The 27738-nt window shown below is 44.8% G+C and overlaps 4 protein-coding genes across 4 annotated transcripts; all 4 read right to left on the reverse strand.

Annotated features, from left to right (window-relative positions):
- Window positions 1-6315: 6315 nt before the first annotated feature.
- On the reverse strand, window positions 6316-8900 carry LOC143321393 (arrestin domain-containing protein 3-like). The gene is made up of 6 exons (XM_076731700.1): window positions 8242-8900; window positions 8058-8118; window positions 7781-7952; window positions 7507-7594; window positions 7172-7428; window positions 6316-6711 (listed from the first exon to the last, which is right to left on the reverse strand). The coding sequence occupies exons 1-6, from the start codon at window positions 8498-8500 to the stop codon at window positions 6583-6585; spliced, it is 966 nt and encodes a 321-aa protein (XP_076587815.1). The 5' UTR covers window positions 8501-8900; the 3' UTR covers window positions 6316-6582.
- Window positions 8901-9046: 146 nt separating this feature from the next.
- On the reverse strand, window positions 9047-12777 carry LOC143321173 (arrestin domain-containing protein 3-like). Its single transcript, XM_076731342.1, has 6 exons — window positions 12285-12777; window positions 12129-12189; window positions 11900-12047; window positions 11694-11790; window positions 10242-10498; window positions 9047-9587 (listed from the first exon to the last, which is right to left on the reverse strand). Exons 1-6 carry the CDS (start codon window positions 12598-12600, stop codon window positions 9333-9335), a joined length of 1134 nt encoding a protein of 377 aa, XP_076587457.1. The 5' UTR covers window positions 12601-12777; the 3' UTR covers window positions 9047-9332.
- Window positions 12778-18384: 5607 nt separating this feature from the next.
- LOC143321210 (arrestin domain-containing protein 3-like) lies at window positions 18385-21753 on the reverse strand. Its single transcript, XM_076731417.1, has 6 exons — window positions 21450-21753; window positions 21294-21354; window positions 21064-21211; window positions 20858-20954; window positions 19672-19928; window positions 18385-19017 (listed from the first exon to the last, which is right to left on the reverse strand). The coding sequence occupies exons 1-6, from the start codon at window positions 21706-21708 to the stop codon at window positions 18763-18765; spliced, it is 1077 nt and encodes a 358-aa protein (XP_076587532.1). The 5' UTR covers window positions 21709-21753; the 3' UTR covers window positions 18385-18762.
- A 1544-nt stretch (window positions 21754-23297) lies between these two features.
- Window positions 23298-27574, reverse strand: LOC143320318 (arrestin domain-containing protein 3-like). Its single transcript, XM_076729843.1, has 7 exons — window positions 27184-27574; window positions 26605-26646; window positions 26425-26485; window positions 25989-26139; window positions 25519-25615; window positions 25179-25435; window positions 23298-24614 (listed from the first exon to the last, which is right to left on the reverse strand). Exons 1-7 carry the CDS (start codon window positions 27443-27445, stop codon window positions 24354-24356), a joined length of 1131 nt encoding a protein of 376 aa, XP_076585958.1. The 5' UTR covers window positions 27446-27574; the 3' UTR covers window positions 23298-24353.
- Window positions 27575-27738: the final 164 nt, after the last annotated feature.

Genomic DNA, 27738 nt, shown 5'->3' on the forward strand with positions numbered 1-27738 from the left:
TATAGTGGCCTGCACACCTACGGCATGTTATTTTAAGGTGTCTGACAATGTGATGTTTTATATTTACATATAAAATAATTATGGAAATCAGGCTGTGACACAGGAAATGCCTGCATACTGTGGGTTTATAGGCTCAACCAGCAGAGGATCAATCAGTCTCATCAGGGAGAGCTCCTCACCCCGAGTCCTGGAATAAAACACAAGAGTATCTGCCCACATTGAGAAAATAGAGGGAGGTCCCTAATTCCACAATAGCCTATAGGGCTTCAGATTCATGTAGGAACCTGTCAGAGGAAAGAAGCATGTTTATGAATGAACAAGCTGCTTCTCTGCCCGAGTCCAGTGTGTAGTCTGTACAGCAAACGGGTGGATAAGGAGCCCTGTGTTATGTGGGAACATCCATCATTGCATTTTAATCATGATGTGTGCCTTTTACGCATTTCCTCATTTTGAATGCATACATGCAAGCCTTAATGCACTTTCAGACAAGAGATTAGGGCGAAAGGAGACTATTTTACAGTTTGTGAGCTGTGCACAGTGGCTACGAGAAAGTTTTCACATCCCCAGCCGTGAGGTTAGACAGTTGATTGACAGTATGTGATTGCGATGGTTGGATTTTACGCAGTGGTTTCTGTATCTCCGCGGCCTCAGAGATGGGTATCCGGCTTATTGATAGTGGTGAATGCCAGCGGGCATTAGAACAGCAAGCGGCCATCTGCCAGCCTAGCGAACTAGCAACCCCACCAGCTGCAGTCGCAAAACGCCCTACAAAGCAGGACATGCATGCAGCTTCTGACGTCTGCGGCCACACTGCGCTACAAAGCCCAGAAAAACCAGGAGCGGAAACAATGAGAATCAAGCTTATAGACGCCGCATAGGTCCACGACCAGCAAGTTTTCGAGAAGAGGCTGCCGATAAGTGCACATCAGTTCATTTCGGATGACCGGTTTGTGCGATTATTTCCCCACGTTGGAAAAATATATATGAAAAGACTCATGCAGGGGCACTTTAATACCCCGACATGGCGACGGCAAGAAAAGGGAGAGAGCTTTTTACTATTTTGGAAACTAGCGCGGACACAGAAAGTGCCACGGCGTGCGACAGTCAAGACTCTCCGCTTAATCTTTCAGCCGATGTGAAGTGGTTTGAGATTCCTTACAGAAAGCCAGACTCGGACGAGGAAGACGGAGTGCGGGAGGAGGAGGAGGACGGCGAGGGGGAGAATGGATTCACGAGCACAGCAGCCGCGGCGGAGACTGCAGACGCGGCCAGCTTCATCGCAGGAGGAGGCTGCAACATAATTTTGGTCACTGGCAGCAATGGGATCAAGCACGACGAGGAGGAGTACGCGGAGGACTGTTATTATTCTACCTCCACTAACTGCTCCGACACCACCTCAAACGATTCGGATATTGATTTCTCCGATTTGGAGGAGGAGGAGCGCAGGAGTTTTTTCGGCTTTGAGGACGACCTGGACGATGACTGCACTTCTCCCGACTTCTGGGGCGAGCCTGACCAGGTAATTTCAATCGAACCTTTCTCCGCTGTCAGTGGCCCTCAGCACTCGCTGGGGGACGATGCTGACACCCGTGACTATTTCCGGATACTCTTCCCAGATTCTCTTTTTGAACACATGGTAGAACAAACAAACAAATACGCCCTCTATCGGCAAAGGAGGAGTGGGAAGTCAGACCCCCACTGGCACCCCACTGATGTCAGGGAGATGAAGGCTTATGTGGGTCTGAACATTCTTATGGGCATCAATCAGCTTCCAGACACTGGCATGTACTGGGCCAGTGACATTTTCATAGGCAACGCAGGCTTTAAAAAAACAATGACTGCCAGGCGCTTTGAAAAACTCACCCAGTACCTCCAGCTGTGTGACCGGGAGTCTGAGCCTGTGCGTGGAGAGCGCGGATATGACGGCCTCTTCAAAGTCAGGCCCCTCCTAGATGTGGTGGAGAACACCATGTGGGACGCGTACACGCCCAACCGCTGTTTGACCATAGACAAGTGCGCCATTGTCATGAAGGGACGCTTCTCCCCCACCCAGTACATGCCCTCCAAGCCCCTGAGGAAGGGGCTGACAGTGTGGATGCTGTGTGACTCACGCTCAGGCTACTGCCACCGGGCCAAGATCTACGTTGGCAAGCCCGGCGAAGACGAGGCAGCGGCCTTCCTGGGCTACAGGGCGGTGACCTCTTTAGTGCGAGGCCTGGAGGGTCAGTACCACCATCTCTTCATGGACAGCTTCTTCACCTCAGTGCCCCTCCTCCAGCGGCTGCTGAGGGACGGACTGTACGCCTGCGGGCCCACCCAGCCGGGCCGCAAAGGTTACCCGGAGGTCCTCCGCCCCCGTAATGTTGGGAAGCTGTCCCAGGGCGAGTTCTACCAGTGCCAGCGTGGCAACCTGGTTGCTACAGTGACCCGGGATGCCAAGGTGGTTAGCTGCCTCTCCACCAACTCTGCTCCAGGGATTGTGGGTATCAGTCCAGGGCGGCAGCAGCGGGAGACAGACGGGGAGGGTGAGAACGACAGCATGGAGAGCTCAGGTTTGTCTTTCGGTGTCCCCCGGCCTCTGCCCCTGCTGTTGTACCAGGAGAACATGAGGGGCGTCGACCTGTGCGACCAGCTGAGGGAGTGCTACCAGGTGGGCAGGCCGTGCAAGAAGTGGTGGCGCTACTTCCTGTGGTTCTACGTCAATCTGTGCATCGTCAACGCCTACATCATCCTGCGGGAGAGCCGGGGGGGCACGCCACCGGCAGGCTTCAACGGCAAGCAGTTCACGCAGCGCCACTTCCGGGTGCGCCTGGCGCAGCAGCTGATTGGAGACTACCAGGGGGCGAGGGGCATGGAGCGGGCAGCGCGCAAGAGACACGCAGACTCACCCATAGAGTACGGACACCGCCTGGAGCGCATGTCGGAGCGCTCCCGCCGCTGCAGGAACTGCACCAACAAGGGACTGCGACATGAAAGTGTCTTCGGCTGCAAGATATGCAACGTCCACCTATGCAGGGGAGGATGCTTCTCTGAGTTTCATAAATAAAACTGGACTGATATTTGTTTTATATCCTTTGTGTAATCAAACTTGTGTCAAGGGATTTTTTAAACAGTAAATCTATTTGTAATTCCAAAGGTTACCACTACAAGTGCACAATATAGTCACACACTTTATGTAGAGCTAGATTTAGGATAGAAGTATTATTGCACGTATAATAGAGAAAATAAACGGAGAAACTGTAGATTATTTGAATTAGTATAGAATGTTTTGGCAACTTGCCTTCTGTAACACTGACAGAATTGCCTTGTGTCACTTTTTTATACGTTTAAAATAATGAGAAGGATTTTATATGAAAAAGAAGAAATCAAGCTTTTCTGCACTTACGATAGATCAGAAAATGTTTACTATGGGAAGTTTATCTCTCTGCTTTTCCAAAATAAAAACTTCAGTATGATGTAGCCGACCGGATCACCTGTGTCTTTATGTGGAAAAACTTCGTTAATGAAATGTGCGCTGCTTCGCTCTTGGATGTCCCTGCTCCTTCACTCACATGAAAATCTGTGTGTCTCTGGGCCTTCAAGGGGACACAGCTTGGAGCAATTAGAGAGTAGAAAAAGCCCCTCAGTACTCTCCAGCCAACGGACATAGTGATGCCATTTCTTTCTCCAACCGCACTACAGACACAGAGCCATCTGTGGCTCTATTACGCTGGGTCCAAACCCAAAAAGTGGTACTTGTTACTGACACGATTGGAAAAGGGAAGAAAGATGGCAGACGCACACTTCTTGGGAAAAGACTCTTAATATCCGATTGGTCAGAGTCAGACGAGGACATACATTTGGATCGTGTAACTCAGCCTGTACACAGTTAGCCCAGTGCGAGTGAGCTGGATCGAACCTCTTCCTGCAGTCCCAGGAGAGGATGATTGAGCTCAGAAACATTCGTGATCAGTGTTAAACACTATGTGTGTTTTTCTGTCCGCGCTGATTTCAGGCTAGAAGCTGCATGTAGGCAGAGACAGGCCGCCTCAGCAGGTCAGACGAGCTGTCTCTCTCCGAGGTCTCTCTCTCCTTCTTCTCTCTCTCTAGCACTCTGTCTATCTCTCTCTCCCTCCTCAGGCTCTTCTGTGCCATCCTACACATTGACACACACACACACACACACACACACACACACACACACACACACACCCTCCCTTCCCCTTCACTCCCCTCTCTCGCTCTCCCTCAGCCGTTCCCCAGCTGGGAGAGGGTTAGTCAACTGGACGGCCATCCCGCTGATCTGCGGGAGCCCCTTTGGGGAGTTACCATGGCAACCGTGGCCGATGAAGACAGGGAGTCGCCAGCAGGCCCGCATGGTTGTCATGGTACTCGCTCTGGCTACGGAGGTGGGAGGTGCCAGAGGCCACACCTCCCTACCCCTTCTCCAAAACCAGGCAAGGCTGTGGTGTGTGTGTGTGCGTGTGTGTGTGTGTAGGGAGCTGGCTGGTTGACAGCCTGCACACTGTACACGGAGCCAGACTGGTTACCAGGCAGGCTTCACTACAGCGCAGCCGAGACGACGACTGCTGCCAAAAATGAGCTGAATGACATGAAAGTGCTGCTCCGGAGATGTCTTCATGCAGGTGTAGGATTGAGGGATGAGAGGGATCCGTCACACCGTGTTCTGCATCACACCAGCCCATGAAAGTTTCTATTTCAGTTGACTGGAGAAGGTGAACCACGCGGCTGCTTTGCACATATCTTCATGCAGGTGTAGGAGGCGCAATTAGCTAAAGCAGCACACCATAAAAACACACTGCAAATTTCTCTTCTGTCCTCAGCCGCTCAGCATTCAGACCCCGTGTTTTCCTTTTCAGTCATGTCAGTGGCTGTCAGTCTTCCTCTACCCACATAGTCATTATGCAATCAAAGTTATTAGTTACTTACAATAATTGATACATTAAAAGCTGTTTTCAGCCTTTTCGACATATTATTTGAATTACATTTTATGTGTTTCCACTCAAATATTAATACATTTCCTAACAGGCTCAAGTGGCACATGATGACAAGTCAATTGCTGCAGATGTGAGCTGAAATACGAGTTTAATTTTCCACTTCCCGCAACAGCATTGCAGAGGTTTTGTACACCAGAACAGTGGAATGCGAAGCCTGTGTCTGTCTCTCTTGTGATTTTGTATTCTTAACGTCGAGGGTCGAACGTTGTCGTTCTCCCTCAGTTTTCTGGGCTGAATGTGAAGTCGTGATTTGTGCACCAGAACCAAACACTGCTCGCTCTCCCGCTCTCTCTCTCTGGGTAGGTGGGTGTGCTGTATGTGGTGTCACAATAGCCAGATCTAATGTTTCCAGGATGAATCCTAACCATAAAATGCTCAGCTCTCAACATGTTTCCCCTCCTGGGCAGGGAGAGATCTCTGAGTCTCTGATCAAGAACATGGGCCTGGTTTCACTTAAGAACCGCTGGTTGGGTAACACATGGACTGTTAGAATCATGAATGTGCCTTTGTTCAATACTTTGCTCTGTTGCAAAATGAGTCAAAGGATGTGCGTGAGAATGCCCAAACTTCTAATTTTCAACTCTTACTGATTCATTGTCTGTAACTTGTTTTTTTTATCTGCTAAAATTAATGGACGTCTCATAGAGAAGGAGCTCTTCTCTGCTTAACAACTGTATTAAAGGACTAGTTCATCCCAACATGAAAATTCATGCTTTTTAACTGAGTAAATTTGCTTAAATACTGCACTTAAGTACACTTTTTAAGTACTTTTACAATACTTTTCCATTTTATGCCATATGTACTTCAGACTTTTACTCCACAACAATTCAGAGGGAAATATTGTGTTTTTTTTTTTACCTGTGTGGTTATTAGTAACTGTTCAGAAAACGATGTGAACAATAAAAGAGGTAAAGCAGTGTTTCCTTTGGCTTGTGACCCTCCGCAAAAGAGGAGCATCTATTTGGGTCTCTTGTTACGTTTCACGTGTCTATTAGCAGTCAGGAGTTCCACCAAAGAGACATTTCCCCTGAGGCTCAAACAGCTAAAATTCTCCAATATTTTACAAAAATGAAAACAGATTGGTGTAGCAGAACTTTTTTTTTTTCACCTTTTATACCCCAGTACCATTAATCTAAACTACAAAGTGTGTGTATAGTCGCTGAAACTGGCTCAAACCGCAACCAACTACAGTAACAGTGAAGTGCTATATGCACTAATGCATCAGTATTAACCATGTAATGACGTGACAGATGATAATACCTCAGTCAGGGGCCGTTTTTCAACAACCAGTACTTTTACTTTTGATACTGTAAGTGCATTCAGTTGAGTAAGATTTTAAATGCGGGACTTATTTGTAATGGAGTATGCATTAATGTGTTTGCATTTGTTCTTTTACTTAAGCAAAGGATCTGAGCACTTGGACTTAAGTACATACACTCAAATTATATCCTGGGCTCAGATTAATCAGCCGTTACTGGCAGACTACTTAGTAACACACATCTCCATCTAGTGGACACACAGTGGACAAATTCTCTGGCACTTGAGGTTGTTTCAGCTTCCCTGAGAAACGCTCAGCAGCATCACGTCAACCAGGAAGCTTTCTGAACCAGATGGATCGCTTTGGTTTCTGTTGATGTGGTTTTGGCGAACCCAGCAGAATGACCAGAGGAAGTCTGATCTCTGGGTCTCTCGCCAGAGGGACATCAAGAGTGACCTGTAACCAGAGAAACACAACTTTTATTACTGTTTTTAGCTCATGCAGGAACTGGATGTACTCATTTGAATTATTTAAGTTCTGAAATAAATGGGACTGTTGGTTCTGTATTTAAAGAGACGACACCTCACTGAAGTCTCCTTCCCCTTCTGACAACACAAGTGTTTACTGAAAACACTGACCCAAACCCCAGACCCGTTTTGAGCTGATGGTAGGACAGAACAGGTTGGGCCGTAATGTGACACCTTTTCACCATATATCCTCATTAGTGTGTTCACAGGCCTTGTGGGCTTTCCCCTCTAACCCCTCCTCCCTCTTTCTCTCATGCAGCCACTGTGTGGTGCTGTAGTCCTCATGCATGCTGCTTGCTTGATGCGATTCAACAATGGAGTCGGTGGAGAGACAGCGTTAACAATGAATTAACCCCTTCACACTGTGCTTGTGAACACAGTTTAAATACCTTGAGTCTGTACTCCAGCTTCATCATGCAGCAGTTGAAGAAGGTCGGGGGCAGCTGTGGAGGGATGCTCAGAACTTTGGTCATAGTCCGACTGGTCTGAGCTGGAACAGGGTCTCCTCTCCCAAACAGGATGTCATTCGTGTGGACTTTCCTCTTTGACTGAGCAGCAAAGGTCTGCTTCTCACACAGGTAGAATTTGGGGGTTACTGATCGCGCCGAGTCATTGAGAACTTCTACCGAGACTCCCATCGCCTCATCTGTTTAGGAGGAAAAACATCTTTAATGTTTCTGTCAGGGCCGTTCAGAAAAAAAGATTCTCAGTGAAATCTGTTTACCTTGCTTTACTCCCATCTTTTCTGAGGTAACACTCATCGTGACCTTTTCAGAGCCATAAAATGAAATCCTGGTCGCATATTGTTGCTCCTACCAAATAAAGAAATAAGCCGTCAAGAGGTCCAAACACCAGTTTGAGTTGGCATTAGCTGCATAGTTGATTATTATAGCGTTGGATACTGTAGACTTAGCTGAGCTATTACAAACCTGATGGGACACACAAGTGGAAACTGAAAGAAAACATGATGCAAGTGCAAAGGAAAATCAGTTCCATACCTTAAGTCCAATGATTATCATCTCTGACTTGGAGGCAAAGGGGAACTCAGACTTGGTCAGGAAAGGGAACTCAGTCTTGGTTTTGTGGACGAGCCAGATGGACTGAGTCAGCTGTGCTCGCAAGCTGTATGTGATTTTTCCCCACTTCCCCTCGTAAGATGAAGGCATGTCTCTGTAAGAAGCAATCCACATAAACAAAGGAAATTATTTGATCTGACCAGCTGTACTGATGAATCTAAATCCCATAGAGACTGTTAGGTTAGATCAGCACACGCACGTATGTGGAATCATGAAGGTGAATGGATACACGTTTCTTCCAGGGCCGATGATTTCTGAACCTTATGAAAAGAAATATTTTTTGTTAAAAAATGTTTGTTCTTTGTTAAATGTACAATCATCAATTTACATCAGCTTCAAGCTATTTTCTTCTTTCTTAGGCACAAGAGAGAGAGAATACCAACCATCTCCTTTGTTTTTATCTTGGAGAATAATATGCTCGAAGTAAAAGTACTTCTTCTTGTCGCTGTGAACCTCGGTGGCTCGTCCTTCTTGTTCATACCATGTCACCTTGGCTTTTCCTTTGGCTCTGACCAAAAAACACTGCACTTTGGTTTCCTTGCTCGTCACCACTGTCACCCTTCCCGAGAGGATGTCCCCGGGAGAGAAAGTGCCTCGTTCATTCACCTTGTTGTAATCCAGCGAGAAATGCTTAACAGTCATGATAAGACCACATCAAATAACCTCCCTAAAGCTGGCGGAGTGAACGCAGGAGGGCGATCCTCCTTTCAAGCAAAATAAATCCTATAAATTCACTGGAAGCAGGTCTGAGCGGATCCACGATGGTACTGAAGTGGGACCTTCCGCTGATGGACAAAGATCAGGCCAGGCTGGTATATGCACTGTAACAACCTGTGTCTGTGTCACACATGCTCACGTGATCGAGAGCTGCAGGTGTCGCTTTCACACAGGTAACTCTAGCCTGCGGCCTCGCAGACTAAATTAGGCCCAATAAATGGAGATTGACATTATGGATGCAGTAAAACAAAGGATTATAACAGCGTGCTATGTGTGCAAATGCTAAGTAAACACTATTTAAGCAATGTCAAAACCACAGAACAGCACTGCATACTGAACATACTTTATCAATATCTTTATCTTTACATTATTTACACTCACCACAATTGCTGCTAATACTGCAAAATCAAAAAATTGCATATAAATTGCACCTGCATGGTCATAGTCAAAGCAAGTCATCCCTGGGAAAAAGTTCTTTGTGAAATAAAATAAAATGCCAAAATAACATTAAGGGATGTTTCTTGAATAATCTCACAATTTCAGGTTCATTCATTTACTTTGCGCAATTTACAGGAATAACCTGTAAAGACTTATTTCATAATTACTCAGTAGTAAACAAATTGAGGCTCCATCAGAAGTGTCTCTAGATATTATTTACAATGCATTTGTGAAACAAGTTGTATAAACCCTTTTCAGGCTCCAGAGGAGACGAGTCTGACTGTTTTAGGAGTGCAGTGCTGCGTATTTACAGTGCATCCTAATATTTGCCAGGACTGGGATAGGATGGGTACAGTGCACATGCTCCATATGGAGGTGGGGGGTCCATGGGGTGGGGTGCTGCTTGTTGTCCTGGTGTCGTGCTCCAGGGTTTTTGGGTGGGGTTCCCAAATGCTTCAAATCCGTAGGCAGCAGGGGCAGATGCTTGTTCCATAGCAGGGGCTTCACAGGCGGGCAGGACGACTATAGGGAGTTTGATCTCTGGGTCTAAAGCATATTTGATATTCAGCTGGACCTGCGGAAATCAGTGTTGATGTTATATTGAGGGATTTTCTTCTTCATATCACCTGAATTATCCTGTTTTATCATATACAGTCACAATTGATTACAGCACTTGCACACAGTCAGCTCCTCTGGCAAACACCAGGAGCAATAAATGAACGTCTGCAGGTAGATGTCCGTATTCATACCTGGAAAGATTTTATGTCAATCTAGTTCAAGTGATAGAAGCTTCTTCTTACATTTCCTATTCCTCAGTTTTGTCACTAGAGGTCCCCTCTGGTTTACTGAAGGTTTTCTCTCTGTTGAGTTCATTAGTTTCCTGTGATGATTATGTTTATTTGCCAACAGTATGTTAAGAAAATGCTCCCTTTGTCCCTTTGTATGTTTTATATCATGGAACAGGAGAAATGCTACACCTTTCCCTGCAAAGGATTTATTCATAATATCAGTATTTCATTCTTATGTCACCAGTAAATGAAAAATCAAACCTCATTCATTAGAAGAAGTACAACAAACACAGTAAAGCCCCACAAGCTTCCCATGTATTTATATATACCTCCATCTATTCAAACAAATAGTTACACAAACAAAAGAATGCTTAAGAAAGAGGAAACACTACTACATACCACTTCCCACAATCCTTTGATCATAACGTAGTGCAGTTTACCTTCAGCCTGTACTCCAGCTTGATGATGGAGCAGTTCAGGATGGAGGGAGGGAGCTCCCTGGGGATGGTGATCACCTTGGTCACAGTCTCTTTGCCGGAGGGTGCAACGGCCTCACACTTGTCCTTAAGGATCTCATTTGTAGAGACTCTCCTGCGTCCCTGGGCGAAGAAACTCGTCTTCACGTACAGAATGAATTTGGGCTTCACTGAGCGAGTTGAGCGGTTGTTGATTTGAACCGTGACCTGCAGATCCTCACCTGAAAAACAGAGAAGAGACAGCGAGGTCATTTCTAAACCCACTTAGTAGAAGATAGTGGTTGTGATTCTGTGATCAGATAATATGTAAGCAGTTTCTGTATGATGCACATTAATTTGACCAGTCATCAGAATAACAAAAAAGATATGAAGACACTAAAGAAGGATATTATTAAGCATTAAGGAGCAACATCACTGCTGCGTGTCATTGGGTGTGTTCAGCAAAACTAAGACTTTCGCCTGCTGTAAGGTTTTAGTGAATATGCAGCTTCTCTTCAATAAAAACAAAATGAATCACAAAATATTGAACTCAGCCAGTTTATCAATAAAGACACAGTCTCACATGGCTTCACTCAGTCTCTAACGTCCTGTTTCGTGCAGGTTTTGCCCTCTAGCAGAGCCGCCTCAACAGTGATCGCACAAACTGGAAAATGTGACTTTTGGTAAAAATAGCCACGATCCCTCCCCACTGTTCAGGGCGGTCCCTGAAGGACCAGCTTCATCACCTTCAGCCTCACACAGGTGGACAGGTGCACCGGGACAAACAAATATGGGGCAAAGGAATGAGGCCTGCTCGGTTGTTGATGCTTGTTCGTGCTGATTGGTATGTCCGAGTGATTCATGGTGGCAGACACAGCCTCCTTCTTCCCGTGGCTGGACCATGACCACACCAACCTGTTACAGTGCACCACGGCAGGAACTTGTTGGGCCTAAACCAGCTCTCCCCCTCACTTCACACCCTCTGCACATTGTGTTCCCTGTTCTCTTCATTTCTGAGCAGGTCCAGCGCACACAGGCTGGTAATCTGTCCGTGTTTCTGGAGGAAGGTTTCAGCGGCCGGAGGAAGAACGGCTGCAGTCATCTTCCTCTCATGCTGTACACACAGCTCACACATTAATCAGCAGCGTTAAGATGGAGAGAGCAGCGCGGGAAAAATTAGCATGCGTTCTGAAGTATGCAGCTGTTTTCGTGAGCCGGTCCACACAGCCGAAAAACATTTCTACATGCCACTCAGCGGATTAGTTGCACAGCTTCCCTGTTTTCAAATAGGTTAAGTTGCCATGACAGGTGAGGGATTAGGAAACTGTTACCAAACAAGAGTTTGATGAGTTTGCTGAATGAGAGAGAGTGAGTCCAGTCACTACAAGGAAGTTCAGTGAATCAGAGTCCCTCAGGTGCAGGATTCCCTCTTATTACCTTGCTTGTATCCCATCCGCTTGGTGTGAACATCCATTGAAATGTTTCCAGAGCCAAAGAGCATGACGGATTTATCCTTACAGCCGTACTGAGGGTCCTAAAAGAACAGCCCCCACCACAGACCAGCACAGTTAGGTAACCGTCTGCTCTGCTTAGACAGCATTCATCATTAAATGGCTGCATTTTAAAGATTAGTGATTTCTTACCATAAGTCCAGGAAGATCCATGTCTGCTTGGGACACGAATGTGAAGTGACTTTTGGCCTCTTTCGTCAGCCTCATTGGTTGTTTCAGCTCTGCCTTCAGTTTATGAACAATTTTGCCGATGGAGGATTTGAAAGACGATGGGATTCTTCTGTGAAGTGGAACGATAGAAAATGAATTTAATCGAAACAAAATATCAATGGAAAATAAAGATTAAGTAAAGAACAGGTACCCGTTAGGAATCGTGAAGGAGAAAGGAAATACGTGTCTTCCTTGACCAATAACTTCAGTACCTGGAACAGAATAAAGACTCATTACCAAAAAGTCATTGCATTAGCTACAGTGAGTCACATATCATTGATTGTATTAATTTAATACATTATGTTACCATCTTGTCTTGCCTCTCTCAAGATATGATGCTGGATATCATAATATTTCTCGTCAGACCAGCACTCATGATGGTTATGTTGGCCGTAATGTTCAGACCAGCACTCATGATGGTGATGGTGATGGTGATGGTGATGTTCGTCGTTAAGTTCAGACCAGGAAACGTGAGCTCTTCCTTGTGCTCTGAAAATAAGCGAACTGATTTTAGTTTCCTTTGAAACCTCCACGATGATTCTTCCATTAATGGTATCTCCGTTTGTGAAGGTGTTCCTGCTGTTGATGGCATCATATTCAATCGAGAAATTCTTGATGGTCATTTTCCAGAGAGAAAGAAAGTGTAAAATCAAAACCTCCTGTGAATACGTGTCTTCGTAGGCGGAAGATCAGAGGGGACCGAGCGTTTGCTGCCGCCGCCCCCAAGCTTTGAAATGAACTGCCGCTGCACATCAGTCCTCTTCCGTGGCCACTTTTAAATCTCTTCTTAAAACGCACCTCTTTTCCTTGGCTTTTAACACCACCTAGATTGTTTATTTTATGTGCACAGTTTTTTTTTTTTTACCCTTTATTTATTATGTTTTCTGTTTTAATGTCTATTTTATTGTTTATTTTATTGTTTATTTTTTTAATGTACAGCACTTTGGAAACCTTGAGTTTATTTAAACTGTGCTTTATAAATAAAGATGGATTGGATTGGATTGTGAAACCAAGGAGAGATTCAAGCCTTGTAAGCCCTGACCGGCTGCTCGGTGCTGTTTTTATCTGATCTGAGGCATCCACATCTAGTTAACCTGTTTTTCTTAACTATGGCCACAGGTGAGGGACACACGTGAACGCACAGTCACAGGAAACAGCATTCAGCCTCGCACACACGCCACAGTTTACTAAGAAAATAAAACAGTTTGAACTGGAGCTGGATGGTCATAATCAAAGTAATTAATCACAGCGCTGTGGAGAAGGAGCCGCTGCCTTCATAACGACCTCAGCGGGTGGAGTAACACCTCCCAGCCAACACGTCCAAGTGGGGCCCACATGGGATTTTCTTGGGTTACATGGGCTTAAACTGGGCATGGGCTTAGAGTGGGCTTTTAATTGGGCTGGTGTTGGGCCCCACATGGGCATCCCAGAAGAATATACATGGGCAAGAGATGGGCATCCCACTTGGATGGCACACATGGGTACTAGATGGGTCCCATTTGGGCTATATTCTCTGTTTGAAACAAGCAGTAAGTTAATTTGTTTAGGTTAAATGAATATGTATAAATGCATTGTTGTATTTTTTACACTTAGGGCATCATCAAAATGTTTTGGCGGCGCCACTTTAATGTAATCTAAACTTAAAAAATTCTGACATACATGGGATGTTTGCACAGCCTCAACCACAGCAACAACCGCACTTGATGCCATCTTGCTCAGTGAACACGATTGACAGCGAGGGAGTTATCACATTCGATTAAAATACGTTAAAACAATTCAAATTGGTCTGTGGCGCACAGATACAAACCTGAAGAAAGCCAATTAAAACGCAGCCTCAGGTCACATGCTCACCTTTCAGGCTCAGGACTAAAGAAGAGTTTTTTAAGTTTCATTGCCGCCATAATTTTTGAAGGGGAGTTTGCGACATCTGCATTGCGCCCGTAAGCTCACTGAAGGTAAGTCCTGAATAGCTAACACAAATATGGAACTGAAAATTCATAGCACTGTGTTAACGCCCAACGTGGTGTCGTCTCGCCATTGCGAAATCTCGTCATTCCGATCATTGGTTTCAATGCATTCGGACGAGCGGCCCATTTTTAACGTAGCTGGGTGGCTAAACGTTGTTAGCTAACATGCTAGGACTCAAGTGAACTTAATGTTGGTTATAATGTCCTAACCTGCCAATGCAGACTAACTAGAGCTGCACAACTGTCAGATGATGTTTTCCTCCTGTAGAAGTTCTTACCAACATTTTTTTCTGAAAATATAAATTTAAGAACGATTATTAATTTGAGACGTGCTCACGAAGAAGTACTACATTACCCACAATCCAAACGTGTGACAGCGGGGTCTGTGATTCGTCAAGCTCGCTGTTACCCGCGAATGGGTGGTTCCGCTAGCAGTTAGCGTTTGACGGATTCGTTCTAGTAATGCTGAGACAGCTGTTGAGAGCTTGGTTGCTGCTGCAGGCTTTCTGTAGGAGTAAACACACTCCGGCCAAACTTCTCCTCAAAATACGGTGCTGTTAACAGGCGGGAGAAGTTTATTATTATTATTATTATTTTTTTAAGTTTTAACTTAACTTTAGCCCCTCAGTTTAACGATAGTCTGAGCTAACAACGGAGTGACACCCCCCCCCCCCCTCAGCTGCTGTTATCAAACGTCTAATGCCGGTGAGTTTATGGTTACACAGTGTAGATATCTATACATGATGAATAAAACGTCGCTGCAAATTTATGCTTTTTAGATGTAGGTGTTGTCAGTAGCATGCCTGCCGTCATGAGGCAGGCTGAGCTTCAGTAACATCACCATGCAAGCTCATATCACTAATAAATGTGGCAAGGTGTGTCTTCATCTTGTTTTTTCTTCTGTTTCAAGGGTCGTTGGAACAGATAGGACAGCTGGTCTCTATCAACCACACTCAGATCCCCCCCTCCACCCCCACCCCCGGACAATAGCATCGGGCATTGGTGATGTCTGGATGTGTCCTAATCGGGATCAGTGTGCCATTGTAATCTGGAATACATTAATCTAGAGACTCTATTTCAACTTTAAAAAGTAAGCACAAGTCTCATATATTGATGTAATATTCCATGTTTCGAGTTTTTGATCAATCTCTGTTCAAGAACCATTATCTTTTTTGGAGAAACTTTGAGTTTGTAATGGTTGTATATGTTAGCTTCTTGCCTGAAACTTTAAAACAAATTTGAATTGTCATCATGACACCGTGGATCTGTGGATAAAAATAAATTCTACATGTTTAGCTTTATATGTTTCTAATCTCATTCTTTTACTCTTCAGTTAGATTTTGTGATTTATCATATTCAATACCAGTGCTGCTATATTGAAGGAAGTATCAACGGTCTCTGTTCATTAAATACATAAATTTCATTTTAGTTTATTTTTATACGCCCTTCTTTAGTAAGCTAAATGTATTTAATTGGGTATAATGTAATGTATTTTAGCCCATATGCATCTGCTGTGGCCCACAGGAGCACTACCTAGTTGGGTTTCATCATCAACCCCTGAACTCCATAGGCCCCACATGGGAAATGCTGGTTTTACCGATATGGGACCTGTATGAAGCCCAACAGGGGCCCTTCATCAACCCATGTAAGAGAATTTCTGTGGGCCCCTAGTGGGGATAACCTGCTCTGCCCATGTGGGACTTGTATGAAGCCCAACAGGGGCCCATCATCAACCCATTAGGGCTAACACATGTGGGGCCTCCATGGAAACTGAGGAGAAAATTAGCTGGGCCCCAGTTGGGCAGCCAATCTGGGCCCCACTTATCAGCCCTGGTGGAATCCATCTGGGCCCCTTCAAACTGGTTTTATGACTGTCACATGCTGCGCTTTCTCAATGTGTCACATGACATATTTTCCAGTCACATCAAACAAATTTCCATTAAGTGAACACATCGTGTCACGTGTGCTCTTTGACATAATGGAATTTTAGTCCAAAGGAAGGAAGATCTGAAAGAGGGGAAATGGAAGGCTGTAAATGACTAAAGAAAGCTGCTTCTCGAGCTCTGGCAGCATAGATTAATCTCTCTGTGAGTAAGTGTGACTTGTTTCTGTTAATCCACAGAATTCACAGTGAACAGTGTTCATTTGGAAACAACTTATGTGCAGGTTAATGTAAAAATACTAAAGTCGTGGTCCATGGAGTCCGTTGTAGACAGTGCTGCTGATTTTGATGCTGACTTGCAATATTAGAGACACCACGAATGAAATCCCAGTCACTCTCATTGAATTTGCATGGCAGCGTCAGAATTCATGAGGCCGACTTAATGTGCAGCACGTGTGGCCGAGGCTGTTGGATGGAGTTTTAAATCTGCTCCATGGCAGCCCTTCAAAGTCTTTGATTTAGGGGACGTGGAGTGGTGTGAATGGAGCCTCCGGTGCTGGTCAGGATGATATCATTTTAGGGCTAAAGCAGGCATGTGGTTCATTTCCAAAGCCTTTTATGTTTACTTTATCATGCTGACAGGGGTTTGAGGGATAGCTTTTTCTTAGCTTTGTGCTCTGTTCATTTTTGAAAATCATCATTACAGCAGTCCCTGTCCTACAGAAACCTCATCCCAGCTGCCTGAATGACAGCCGGCCACCAGCTCTGACCTCTGTGGTGACTTCATTCCCTCCTCAACACCTGGACCCGCTGCAGCTCACATCCCGCTCCAACAGACCCACGGACGACGCCATACATCACCCTGTCCACACTGGCCTGCCTCACCTGGACACTGGGTGGAGGAATTATCTTAAAACGCTGCTTTGGGTTTTAAGTTCATCCGCTCCAGATTCTGTACAAAGCTTGAAGACGTGGGATTAACTCCACCTGCTCCTCTGACAGAAATTCCATCCACACAAACAGTTTAAAAGAACACACTGCACTATTTTGGCCATGTCTGCCTTTGCACAACATTGCTTCATGTAAACAAAGCCAAACCTTTATCTACACACTTGAACTCTGTATATATAGTATCGTCACCCTGGACAGAACTTTCCAAAGAGTCCGTTTTCAGTGACCTAAAACTGCATTTGTGTGTGGACGAAAGGCAAAAAACACACAGAATCAGCTGTTTTTTGTGTGTGTGGACCAGGCATGAGTGTGTAAGGACAAAGGTGGCGAAAACCTGCCTTGACTTGAAATGCTGGTTAAATCAATAAGAGCCCCTACAATTGTCACTTAGCTACAATTGACTTAGCTGAGCTATTACAAACCTGATGGGACACACAAGTGGAAACTGAAAGAAAACATGATGCAAGTGCAAAGGAAAATCAGTTCCATACCTTAAGTCCAATGATTATCATCTCTGACTTGGAGGCAAAGGGGAACTCAGACTTGGTTTTGTGGACGAGCCAGATGGACTGAGTCAGCTGTGCTCGCAAGCTGTATGTGATTTTTCCCCACTTCCCCTCGTAAGATGAAGGCATGTCTCTGTAAGAAGCAATCCACATAAACAAAGGAAATTATTTGATTTGACCAGCTGTACTGATGAATCTAAATCCCATAGAGACTGTTAGGTTAGATCAGCACACGCACGTATGTGGAATCATGAAGGTGAATGGATACACGTTTCTTCCAGGGCCGATGATTTCTGAACCTTATGAAAAGAAACGTTCTTTGTTAAATGTACAATCATCAATTTACATCAGCTTCAAGCTATTTTCTTCTTTCTTAGGCACAAGAGAGAGAGAATACCAACCATCTCCTTTGTTTTTATCTTGGAGAATAATATGCTCGAAGTAAAAGTACTTCTTCTTGTCGCTGTGAACCTCGGTGGCTCGTCCTTCTTGTTCATACCATGTCACCTTGGCTTTTCCTTTGGCTCTGACCAAAAAACACTGCACTTTGATTTCCTTGCTCGTCACCACTGTCACCCTTCCCGAGAGGATGTCCCCGGGAGAGAAAGTGCCTCGTTCATTCACCTTGTTGTAATCCAGCGAGAAATGCTTAACAGTCATGATAAGACCACATCAAATAACCTCCCTAAAGCTGGCGGAGTGAACGCAGGAGGGCGATCCTCCTTTCAAGCAAAATAAATCCTATAAATTCACTGGAAGCAGGTCTGAGCGGATCCACGGTGGTACTGAAGTGGGACCTTTCGCTGATGGACAAAGATCAGGCCAGGCTGGTATATGCACTGTAACAACCTGTATCTGTGTCACACATGCTCATGTGATCGAGAGCTGCAGGTGTCGCTTTCACACAGGTAACTCTAGCCTGCGGCCTCGCAGACTAAATTAGGCCCAATAAATGGAGAATGACATTATGGATGCAGTAAAACAAAGGATTATAACAGCGTGCTATGTGTGCAAATGCTAAGTAAACACTATTTAAGCCATGTCAAAACCACAGAACAGCGCTGCATACTGAACATACTTTATCAATATCTTTATCTTTACATTATTTACACTCACCACAATTTACTGCAAAATCAAAAACAATAGCTTAAATTGCACCTGCATGGTCATAGTCAAAGCAAGTCATCCCTGGGAAAAAGTTCTTTGTGAAATAAAATAAAATGTCAAAATAACATTAAGGGATGTTTCTTGAATAATCTCACAATTTCAGGTTCATTCATTTACTTTGCGCAATTTGTTCCTGTAAAGACTTATTTCATAATTACTCAGTAGTAAACAAATTGAGGCTCCATCAGAAGTGTCTCCAGATATTATTTACAATGCATTTGTGAAACAAGTTGTATAAACCCTTTTCAGGCTCCAGAGGAGACGAGTCTGACAGTGTTTTAGGAGTGCAGTGCTGCGTATTTACAGTGCATCCTAATATTTGCCAGGACTGGGATAGGATGGGTACAGTGCACATGCTCCATATGGAGGTGGGGGGTCCATGGGGTGGGCTGCTGCTTGTTGTCCTGGTGTCGTGCTCCAGGGTTTTTGGGTGGGGTTCCCAAATGCTTCAAATCCGTAGGCAGCAGGGGCAGGTGCTTGTTCCATAGCAGGGGCTTCACAGGCGGGCAGGACGACTATAGGGAGTTTGATCTCTGGGTCTGAAGCACATTTGATATCCAGCTGGACCTGCGGAAATCAGCGTTGATGTTATATTGAGGGATTTTCTTCCTCATATCACCTGAATTATCCTGTTTTATCATATACAGTCACAATTGATTACAGCACTTGCACACAGTCAGCTCCTCTGGCAAACACCAGGAGCAATAAATGAACGTCTGCAGGTAGATGTCCGTATTCATACCTGGAAAGATTTTATGTCAATCTAGTTCAAGTGATAGAAGCTTCTTCTTACATTTCCTATTCCTCAGTTTTGTCACTAGAGGTCCCCTCTGGTTTACTGAAGGTTTTCTCTCTGTTGAGTTCATTAGTTTCCTGTGATGATTATGTTTATTTGCCAACAGTATGTTAAGAAAATGCTCCCTTTGTCCCTTTGTATGTTTTATATCATGGAACAGGAGAAATGCTACACCTTTCCCTGCAAAGGATTTATTCATAATATCAGTATTTCATTCTTATGTCACCAGTAAATGAAAAATCAAACCTCATTCATTAGAAGAAGTACAACAAACACAGTAAAGCCCCACAAGCTTCCCATGTATTTATATATACTTCCATCTATTCAAACAAATAGTTACACAAACAAAAGAATGCTTAAGAAAGAGGAAACACTACTACATACCACTTCCAACAATCCTTTGATCATAACGTAGTGCAGTTTACCTTCAGCCTGTACTCCAGCTTGATGATGGAGCAGTTCAGGATGGAGGGAGGGAGCTCCCTGGGGATGGTGATCACCTTGGTCACAGTCTCTTTGCCGGAGGGTGCAACGGCCTCACACTTGTCCTTAAGGATCTCATTTGTAGAGACTCTCCTGCGTCCCTGGGCGAAGAAACTCGTCTTCACGTACAGAATGAATTTGGGCTTCACTGAGCGAGTTGAGCGGTTGTTGATTTGAACCGTGACCTTCAGATCCTCACCTGAAAAACAGAGAAGAGACAGCGAGGTCATTTCTAAACCCACTTAGTAGAAGATAGTGGTTGTGATTCTGTGATCAGATAATATGTAAGCAGTTTCTGTGTGATGCACATTATGGCTTCCCTCAGTCTCTAACGTCCTGTTTCGTGCAGGTTTTGCCCAAAATGTGACTTTTGGTAAAAAATAGCCACGATCCCTCCCCACTGTTCAGGGCGGTCCCCGAAGGACCAGCTTCATCACCTTCAGCCTCACACAGGTGGACAGGTGCACCGGGACAAACAAATATGGGGCAAAGGAATGAGGCCTGCTCGGTTGTTGATGCTTGTTCGTGCTGATTGGTATGTCCGAGTGATTCATGGTGGCAGACACAGCCTCCTTCTTCCCGTGGCTGGACCATGACCACACCAACCTGTTACAGTGCACCACGGCAGGAACTTGTTGGGCCTAAACCAGCTCTCCCCCTCACTTCACACCCTCTGCACATTGTGTTCCCTGTTCTCTTCATTTCTGAGCAGGTCCAGCGCACACAGGCTGGTAATCTGTCCGTGTTTCTGGAGGAAGGTTTCAGCGGCCGGAGGAAGAACGGCTGCAGTCATCTTCCTCTCATGCTGTACACACAGCTCACACACTAATCAGCAGCGTTAAGATGGAGAGAGCAGCGCGGGAAAAATTAGCATGCGTTCTGAAGTATGCAGCTGTTTTCGTGAGCCGGTCCACACAGCCGAAAAACATTTCTACATGCCACTCAGCGGATTAGTTGCACAGCTTCCCTGTTTTCAAATAGGTTAAGTCGCCATGACAGGTGAGGGATTAGGAAACTGTTACCAAACAAGAGTTTGATGAGTTTGCTGAATGAGAGAGAGTGAGTCCAGTCACTACAAGGAAGTTCAGTGAATCAGAGTCCCTCAGGTGCAGGATTCCCTCTTATTACCTTGCTTGTATCCCATCCGCTTGGTGTGAACATCCATTGAAGTGTTTCCAGAGCCAAAGAGCATGACGGATTTATCCTTACAGCCGTACTGAGGGTCCTAAAAGAACAGCCCCCACCACAGACCAGCACAGTTAGGTAACCATCTGCTCTGCTTAGACAGCATTCATCATTAAATGGCTGCATTTTAAAGATTAGTGATTTCTTACCATAAGTCCAGGAAGATCCATGTCTGCTTGGGACACGAATGTGAAGTGACTTTTGGCCTTTTTCGCCAGCTTCATTGGTTGTTTCAGCTCTGCCTTCAGTTTATGAACAATTTTGCCGATGGAGGCTTTGAAAGACGATGGGATTTTTCTGTGAAGTGGAACGATAGAAAATGAATTTAATCGAAACAAAATATCAATGGAAAATAAAGATTAAGTAAAGAACAAGGTACCTGTCAGGAATCGTGAAGGAAAAAGGAAATACGTGTCTTCCTTGACCAATAACTTCAGTACCTGGAACAGAATAAAGACTCATTACCAAAAAGTCATTGCATTAGCTACAGTGAGTCACATATCATTGATTGTATTAATTTAATACTTTATGTTACCATCTTGTCTTGCCTCTCTCAAGATATGATGCTTGATATCATAATATTTCTCGTCAGACCAGTACACATGATGGTTATGTTGGCCGTAATGTTCAGACCAGCAAACGTTAGCTCTTCCTTGTGCTCTGAAAATAAGCGAACTGATTTTAGTTTCCTTTGAAACCTCCACGATGATTCTTCCATTAATGGTATCTCCGTTTGTGAAGGTGTTCCTGCTGTTGATGGCATCATATTCAATCGAGAAATTCTTGATGGTCATTTTCCAGAGAGAAAGAAAGTGTAAAATCAAAACCTGTGAAACCAAGGAGAGATTCAAGCCTTGTAAGCCCTGACCGGCTGCTCGGTGCTGTTTTTATCTGAGGCATCCAAATCTAGTTTAACCTGTTTTTCTTAACTATGGCCACAGGTGAGGGACACACGTGAACGCACAGTCACAGGAAACAGCATTCAGCCTCGCACACACGCCACAGTTTACTAAGAAAATCAAACAGTTTGAACTGGAGCTGGATGGTCATAATCAAAGTAATTAATCACAGCGCTGTGGAGAAGGAGCCGCTGCCTTCATAACGACCTCAGCGGGTGGAGTAACACCTGTATCTTCAAACTGGTTTTATGACTGTCACATGCTGCGCTTTCTCAATGTGTCACATGACATATTTTCCAGTCACATCAAACAAATTTCCATTAAGTGAACACATCGTGTCACGTGTGCTCTTTGACATAATGGAATTTTAGGAATTTTATTTTAGGAAGGAAGATCTGAAAGAGGGGGAATGGAAGGCTGTAAATGACTAAAGAAAGCTGCTTCTCGAGCTCTGGCAGCATAGATTAATCTCTCCGTGAGTAAGTGTGACTTGTTTCTGTTAATCCACAGAATTCACAGTGAACAGCGTTCATTTGGAAACAACTTATGTGCAGGTTAATGTAAAAATACTAAAGTCGTGGTCCATGGAGTCCGTTGTAGACACAGTGCTGCTGATTTTGATGCTGACTTGCAATATTAGAGACACCACGAATGAAATCCCAGTCACTCTCATTGAATTTGCATGGCAGCGTCAGAATTCATGAGGCCGACTTAATGTGCAGCACGTGTGGCCGAGGCTGTTGGATGGAGTTTTAAATCTGCTCCATGGCAGCCCTTCAAAGTCTTTGATTTAGGGGACGTGGAGTGGTGTGAATGGAGCCTCCGGTGCTGGTCAGGATGATATCATTTTAGGGCTAAAGCAGGCATGTGGTTCATTTCCAAAGCCTTTTATGTTTAGTTTATCATGCTGACAGGGGTTTGAGGGATTGCTTTTTCTTAGCTTTGTGCTCTGTTCATTTTTGAAAATCATCAATACAGCAGTCCCTGTCCTACAGAAACCTCATCCCAGCTTCCTGAATGACAGCCGGCCACCAGCTCTGACCTCTGTGGTGACTTCATTCCCTCCTCAACACCTGGACCCGCTGCAGCTCACATCCCGCTCCAACAGACCCACGGACGACGCCATACATCACCCTGTCCACACTGGCCTGCCTCACCTGGACACTGGGTGGAGGAATTATCTTAAAACGCTGCTTTGGGCTTTAAGTTCATCCGCTCCAGATTCTGTACAAAGCTTGAAGACGTGGGATTAACTCCACCTCGTGCAACTGGATCTTCAACTTCCTCACTGGCAGAGCCAAAGGAAGAGCGAGACGCCAGCCACACCTTATCCCTCAAGTCAGTACTGATTATATTGTTCAGTGTTCCAGCGTTTGCTCTTTTAAGTATTTCTATTTTATCTCGATTCTTCTCCATTGTCAGATTCAAAGATTGAGTTCAATCGCCTCATGAAGCTTTTTAAAGAAAGCACAGTGAGCCGTCGTAAGGTTTAACCTGCACTGTTTAATAGACACTTGTGTATTCATGCAGTAAGAAAGCAAAACAGGAGCAAGTGGTCACATATCAGACACTTGAAAAACATGCTGTGACTGCAGTGACTGAGGTATATTTGAATGCAAAAGAAACATTCAGTGAAAATAGGACAAATGGACATTGACTACTTTCAATAGAGTATTAATATATATGGATATATATGTGGTTAATATATTTCATCACTCAACAATATAGAAAATGAGCATTTTTGTGTGTCTGTAATTCTCTCAACGACAACAAGTTCATTTTTCCATTATTATTTAAGAACACATAACGTAAACAAATTCGATGGATTTCAGTCAAAGTAGTGAGAAATATGGGATGACCGTCAAAATACTTGGGATGCAGTAGAGCAGTTGCACTCCTGCAAAGTGCTGCGCTTCCATAAAACTGAAGGATGTGAAAGACAGATTGTGAAAAGAAATCCTGACTTTCAGTCAGACATGAGTCAGGCTTGAAATACACTGGATCCCATAAGTTTAAAGGTCTTTAGCATCACTTTGATAAACACACGTATTCTGTCAAACATTTTCGGCCTCCTGCCTAACTTGATAGCGTTATTCTTTCGTACTTTAGAAAGCTCCATTCAGAGCCAAAATACATCCTTTAATGGTTTTGACAGGAGCACCAACCAGGATGGCTGCACTGACCTCTGAGTGTTAAACTGGAGGAGAGCCGGGAATACGGCGGGAAGAAATTAGCTGGACATTAGTGTGGTTAATTACCTGAAGACAGGTCATACAGAAAATAGCATAGTACTTTGAAATGCTGCGACATATTTTGCTTGAACTCTCCCCTGCATACACAGTGGAGGTTAACTCTGACCTGAGTTCTGTAAGAAAAACCTCTCTTTAAGAAAACAAAAGCCCTCTCGCACAAGACGAGGTTTAGTCTTCCTGCAGTGGTAAATGTACTGTATCTGTATCAAAAAGCATGTAGGCACATAAAAAAGAAAGCCACTGTACTGGGACTGATAGCTTCTGTCCAACCATCTCCACATCCCATCACTAATACTTATTCCCAAAATCTGTCAAAGGAGGGTACATTGCATATGCTCCATACGCAGGCGGGGGATCTGAAGGTGGGGGTGCTGATGGTGGCTGCGGTGGAGCGAAGCCCCATGCTGGTGTGTGCGGGTTCCCAAAGGGTTCGAATCCAAAGCCGGAAGCAGCAGGCGGTGGAGCCACGGCAGCAGCCTGAGAGGCCGACAGGATGACTATCGGAAATTTGATCTCTGGGTCTGAAGCGTACTTGACATCGAGGTAGACCTGTGGAAAAGCATTGTTGATGTTCTATTGTTGGACTTTTATTTTTCATTGTTCATCAAAAGAACTGTACCACAGTACTGCTTGAAGTGCCAGTGATTAACACCAGAACCGACTCCTTCAGCAAACACCGTTAAGAATGGGGGGGGGGGTCTCCATTTCCAGTTCTGCTGCTACATAAACTCAGAGATTAAATGTTGAAAACACAAGAGAGTGCTAACTATAAAGAGGGTTTGAGAAGGGTAAAGTACCCTTTTTATTGATGTGATGAGGCAGATCACTGATCCTCTCTACAGTGCTGAAGTTCGGGGCTTTTCTTTATGGGATTGATGTCTCGTCCACATGTACACAGCTGGTTTCTCCTGCTCCTCAAAAACACACAGAATCAGCTGTTTTTTGTGCGTGTGGACCAGGCATGAGTGTGTAAGGACAGAGGTGGTGAAAACCTGCCTTGACTTGAAATGCTGCTTAAATCAATAAGAGCCCCTACAATTGTCAGTAAACATGAGATTTGTGCACAGTCCCATAAGAACAAGTGCACACATCTCCCGGCATGCAGATGCTTACCCTGAGTCTGTACTCCACTTTGATGATGCTGCAGTTGGTGATGGAGGGCTCCATATCAGGAGGGATGGTGATGACTCTCACGACATTTTCATTAGAATGAGGGGGGATGGGCTCCCCCACCTCCTTTAAGAGGTCCTTAGTGCTGACTCGCCTCTTCCCTCGCGCGAAGAAGCTGTGCTTTCTGTACACACAGTACTTGGGCTTGATCTCACGGGACGAGTTGTTCTCAATGCAGGCGAGAACCTTTAATCCCTCTCCTGCAACAAAACCAGGCCAGAAACATCAAAACAACCCTAAGTACGAGACTAATGGGGGTCAACGTCCCTTTGAGGGCCCTCACCTTGGAAGAAACCGGATTTTTCAAGATTCACATCCATGGCCACAGTTCCTGAGGTGAAGAGTTTCATTTTCTTATCCTTCGACTCGTGCTGCGGCGTCTGGAAGACGAACAGATTAACTCATGAGTCACACATAAACGACACAGAGAGACAAAGCACTAAACCTATTCTGGACTTCATTCTGGTGTCCACATGCAGTGTCTGTTGTGCTAACTGAGCCCAGTCAACAGGTGTAGCGCTAAAATAACTATTAGATATTTCCTCTATGGTGTTTTAGCAGCAACGCTAAGCAGTTTGTGTACTTTTTAAAGGCTTATCAAGAGCGAGTTTGCTCAATGCAAACACTCAGTCCAATACATCCACTCTTCAGGGCAGCTGGGGTTGAGGCACATTGCTTAATCCTGGCAGGTACTAAAGAGGGGCTGGGTGTTAGCCGCTGAATGCTATCACTGCTGTGCTATTCAGCAAATACCATTAGACTAGGGTCACGGCTCAGGTCCACTCTTGACACAAAGTTGATCTTAGTTGAGTCTTTGCTGTCAATCCTCATCGATCTGCTCAGTCTGGCTTCCAGCAGGTACACAACTTTACCCACACAGCCAGTGAAGGAGGAGGGCATGTCCCTGAGGCACGAGAGCAGAAGGCCAGAGGACATTAATGGGACTTTTTTATGCATTGCACACACATGAAAGCATGCAATCGAACGCACATCCAGACTAAACAGAAGCTCTATAAAAGAACACAACCTTTAAAGCCACCTGCTGTGGCACAACGTGATGTTGACCTATTCATTTGTTTTCAGAAGATAATGTGCAAACACCGCATTTTCACTGTTTAAAAAACTAAGCCTGGGGATGATACGGGTCCATCCAACTCATTATGGAGCTATTAAAGGGATGACTACTTACTGGAAAGGGATTTGAAAGGTGAATGGGTAAACATAGCATCCTGGGGCAACAACACTGCTGTCTGAAAAGCAACGAGAGGATCAGTCATCTGTTGGTTTTACAACCCAGTGCAGTTCTCGAGTCTGAACTCGTCCGTCGGACTCCAGGGCCTCGCCGCGGGCCCATCTGTCAAATACTTACATGTCTCTCCATTGTGGTTTGACAGCAGCGTTTGGGTGTCATCTACCGGGGAAAACACAGCAAATTAGGAGCGATTAACATTTGATGCTTGAGCTATTTAACATTTGATCAAAATAATCATGTTTATTATCACATTAGACAAATTAAAGAAGCCAAATCATCACAACTGACAATATTCTGACACTGCTGACTAATCACTTATCAGTTAATGATCAACTTCCTGTCAACTGATTGATCAATCGGACTGATCAGTTCAAATCCAATCTTAATCCAGTCTTATTTTGTCAAAACGACCAGATTGTGTTTTTCTCTTGTCCAAATTAATGAATTCTGACTGTAATTACCTGAACGTGCTGACTTTTGTCCTCTCTAATAGAAACCTGTGGGACACACTTCACTGCACTGGAAACTCAAATGTTTTGCATGTTGTTTTGCAGATGCTGCACATCACCATGCATCACCTCTGACTCTGCCACTTTTCTTCCACATCACAGCTGATTTATTTCCACTTTTACTGCTTTCTGAAGCGACTCCTGCACGTCCCGTCCAAGTTGTTTGCTGCTGAATTTCGCCACCTACCTTTGACGTTTTTGCCTCGGACGAAGTAGTGTTTGAGGCTGAAGTACTTGTCCTTGGCGTGGTACGTCACGGTAGTTTTGCCGTGTTTCTCCGTCCATAAAACTTCGGCTTTCCCTTTGAACTTGATGAACAGTGATTCCATCTGGCAGTCTTTGGCCACTTCCAGCGCGACCTGACCGGAAAGCCAGTCCCCGCTGGAGAAAGTGTTTTTCTCATTGATAGGGTTGTAGGTGACTTTGAGGCTCTTTACGGTGCTCGACATGGTTTGCTTTACTCGGAGAAATCCGAAGTTAACTCAGGCGGAAACGGTGAAAACAAACAACAGGTCGGACTTCCGCGGTGGGTGGATACGAAGCGCCATTTTCCGCGTAGGATGGCGAAGGCAAGGTCCACCATAGCTTGCCTCTGATTGGCTACTACGCCTTGTTTTTTTGTATGAGGAGTAATGATTGGTTAGATTTAGGGCAGGATGTCAGAGTGAGCCAATCAGACGATGAGTAGGGAGGGACTTGCCTCCGCCATCCTAGGAAAAAAATAATATTGTCCGAGGAAGAT

The sequence above is a fragment of the Chaetodon auriga genome, chromosome 5 (genome assembly GCF_051107435.1).
Source record: "Chaetodon auriga isolate fChaAug3 chromosome 5, fChaAug3.hap1, whole genome shotgun sequence".
Lineage (NCBI taxonomy): Eukaryota > Metazoa > Chordata > Actinopteri > Chaetodontiformes > Chaetodontidae > Chaetodon > Chaetodon auriga.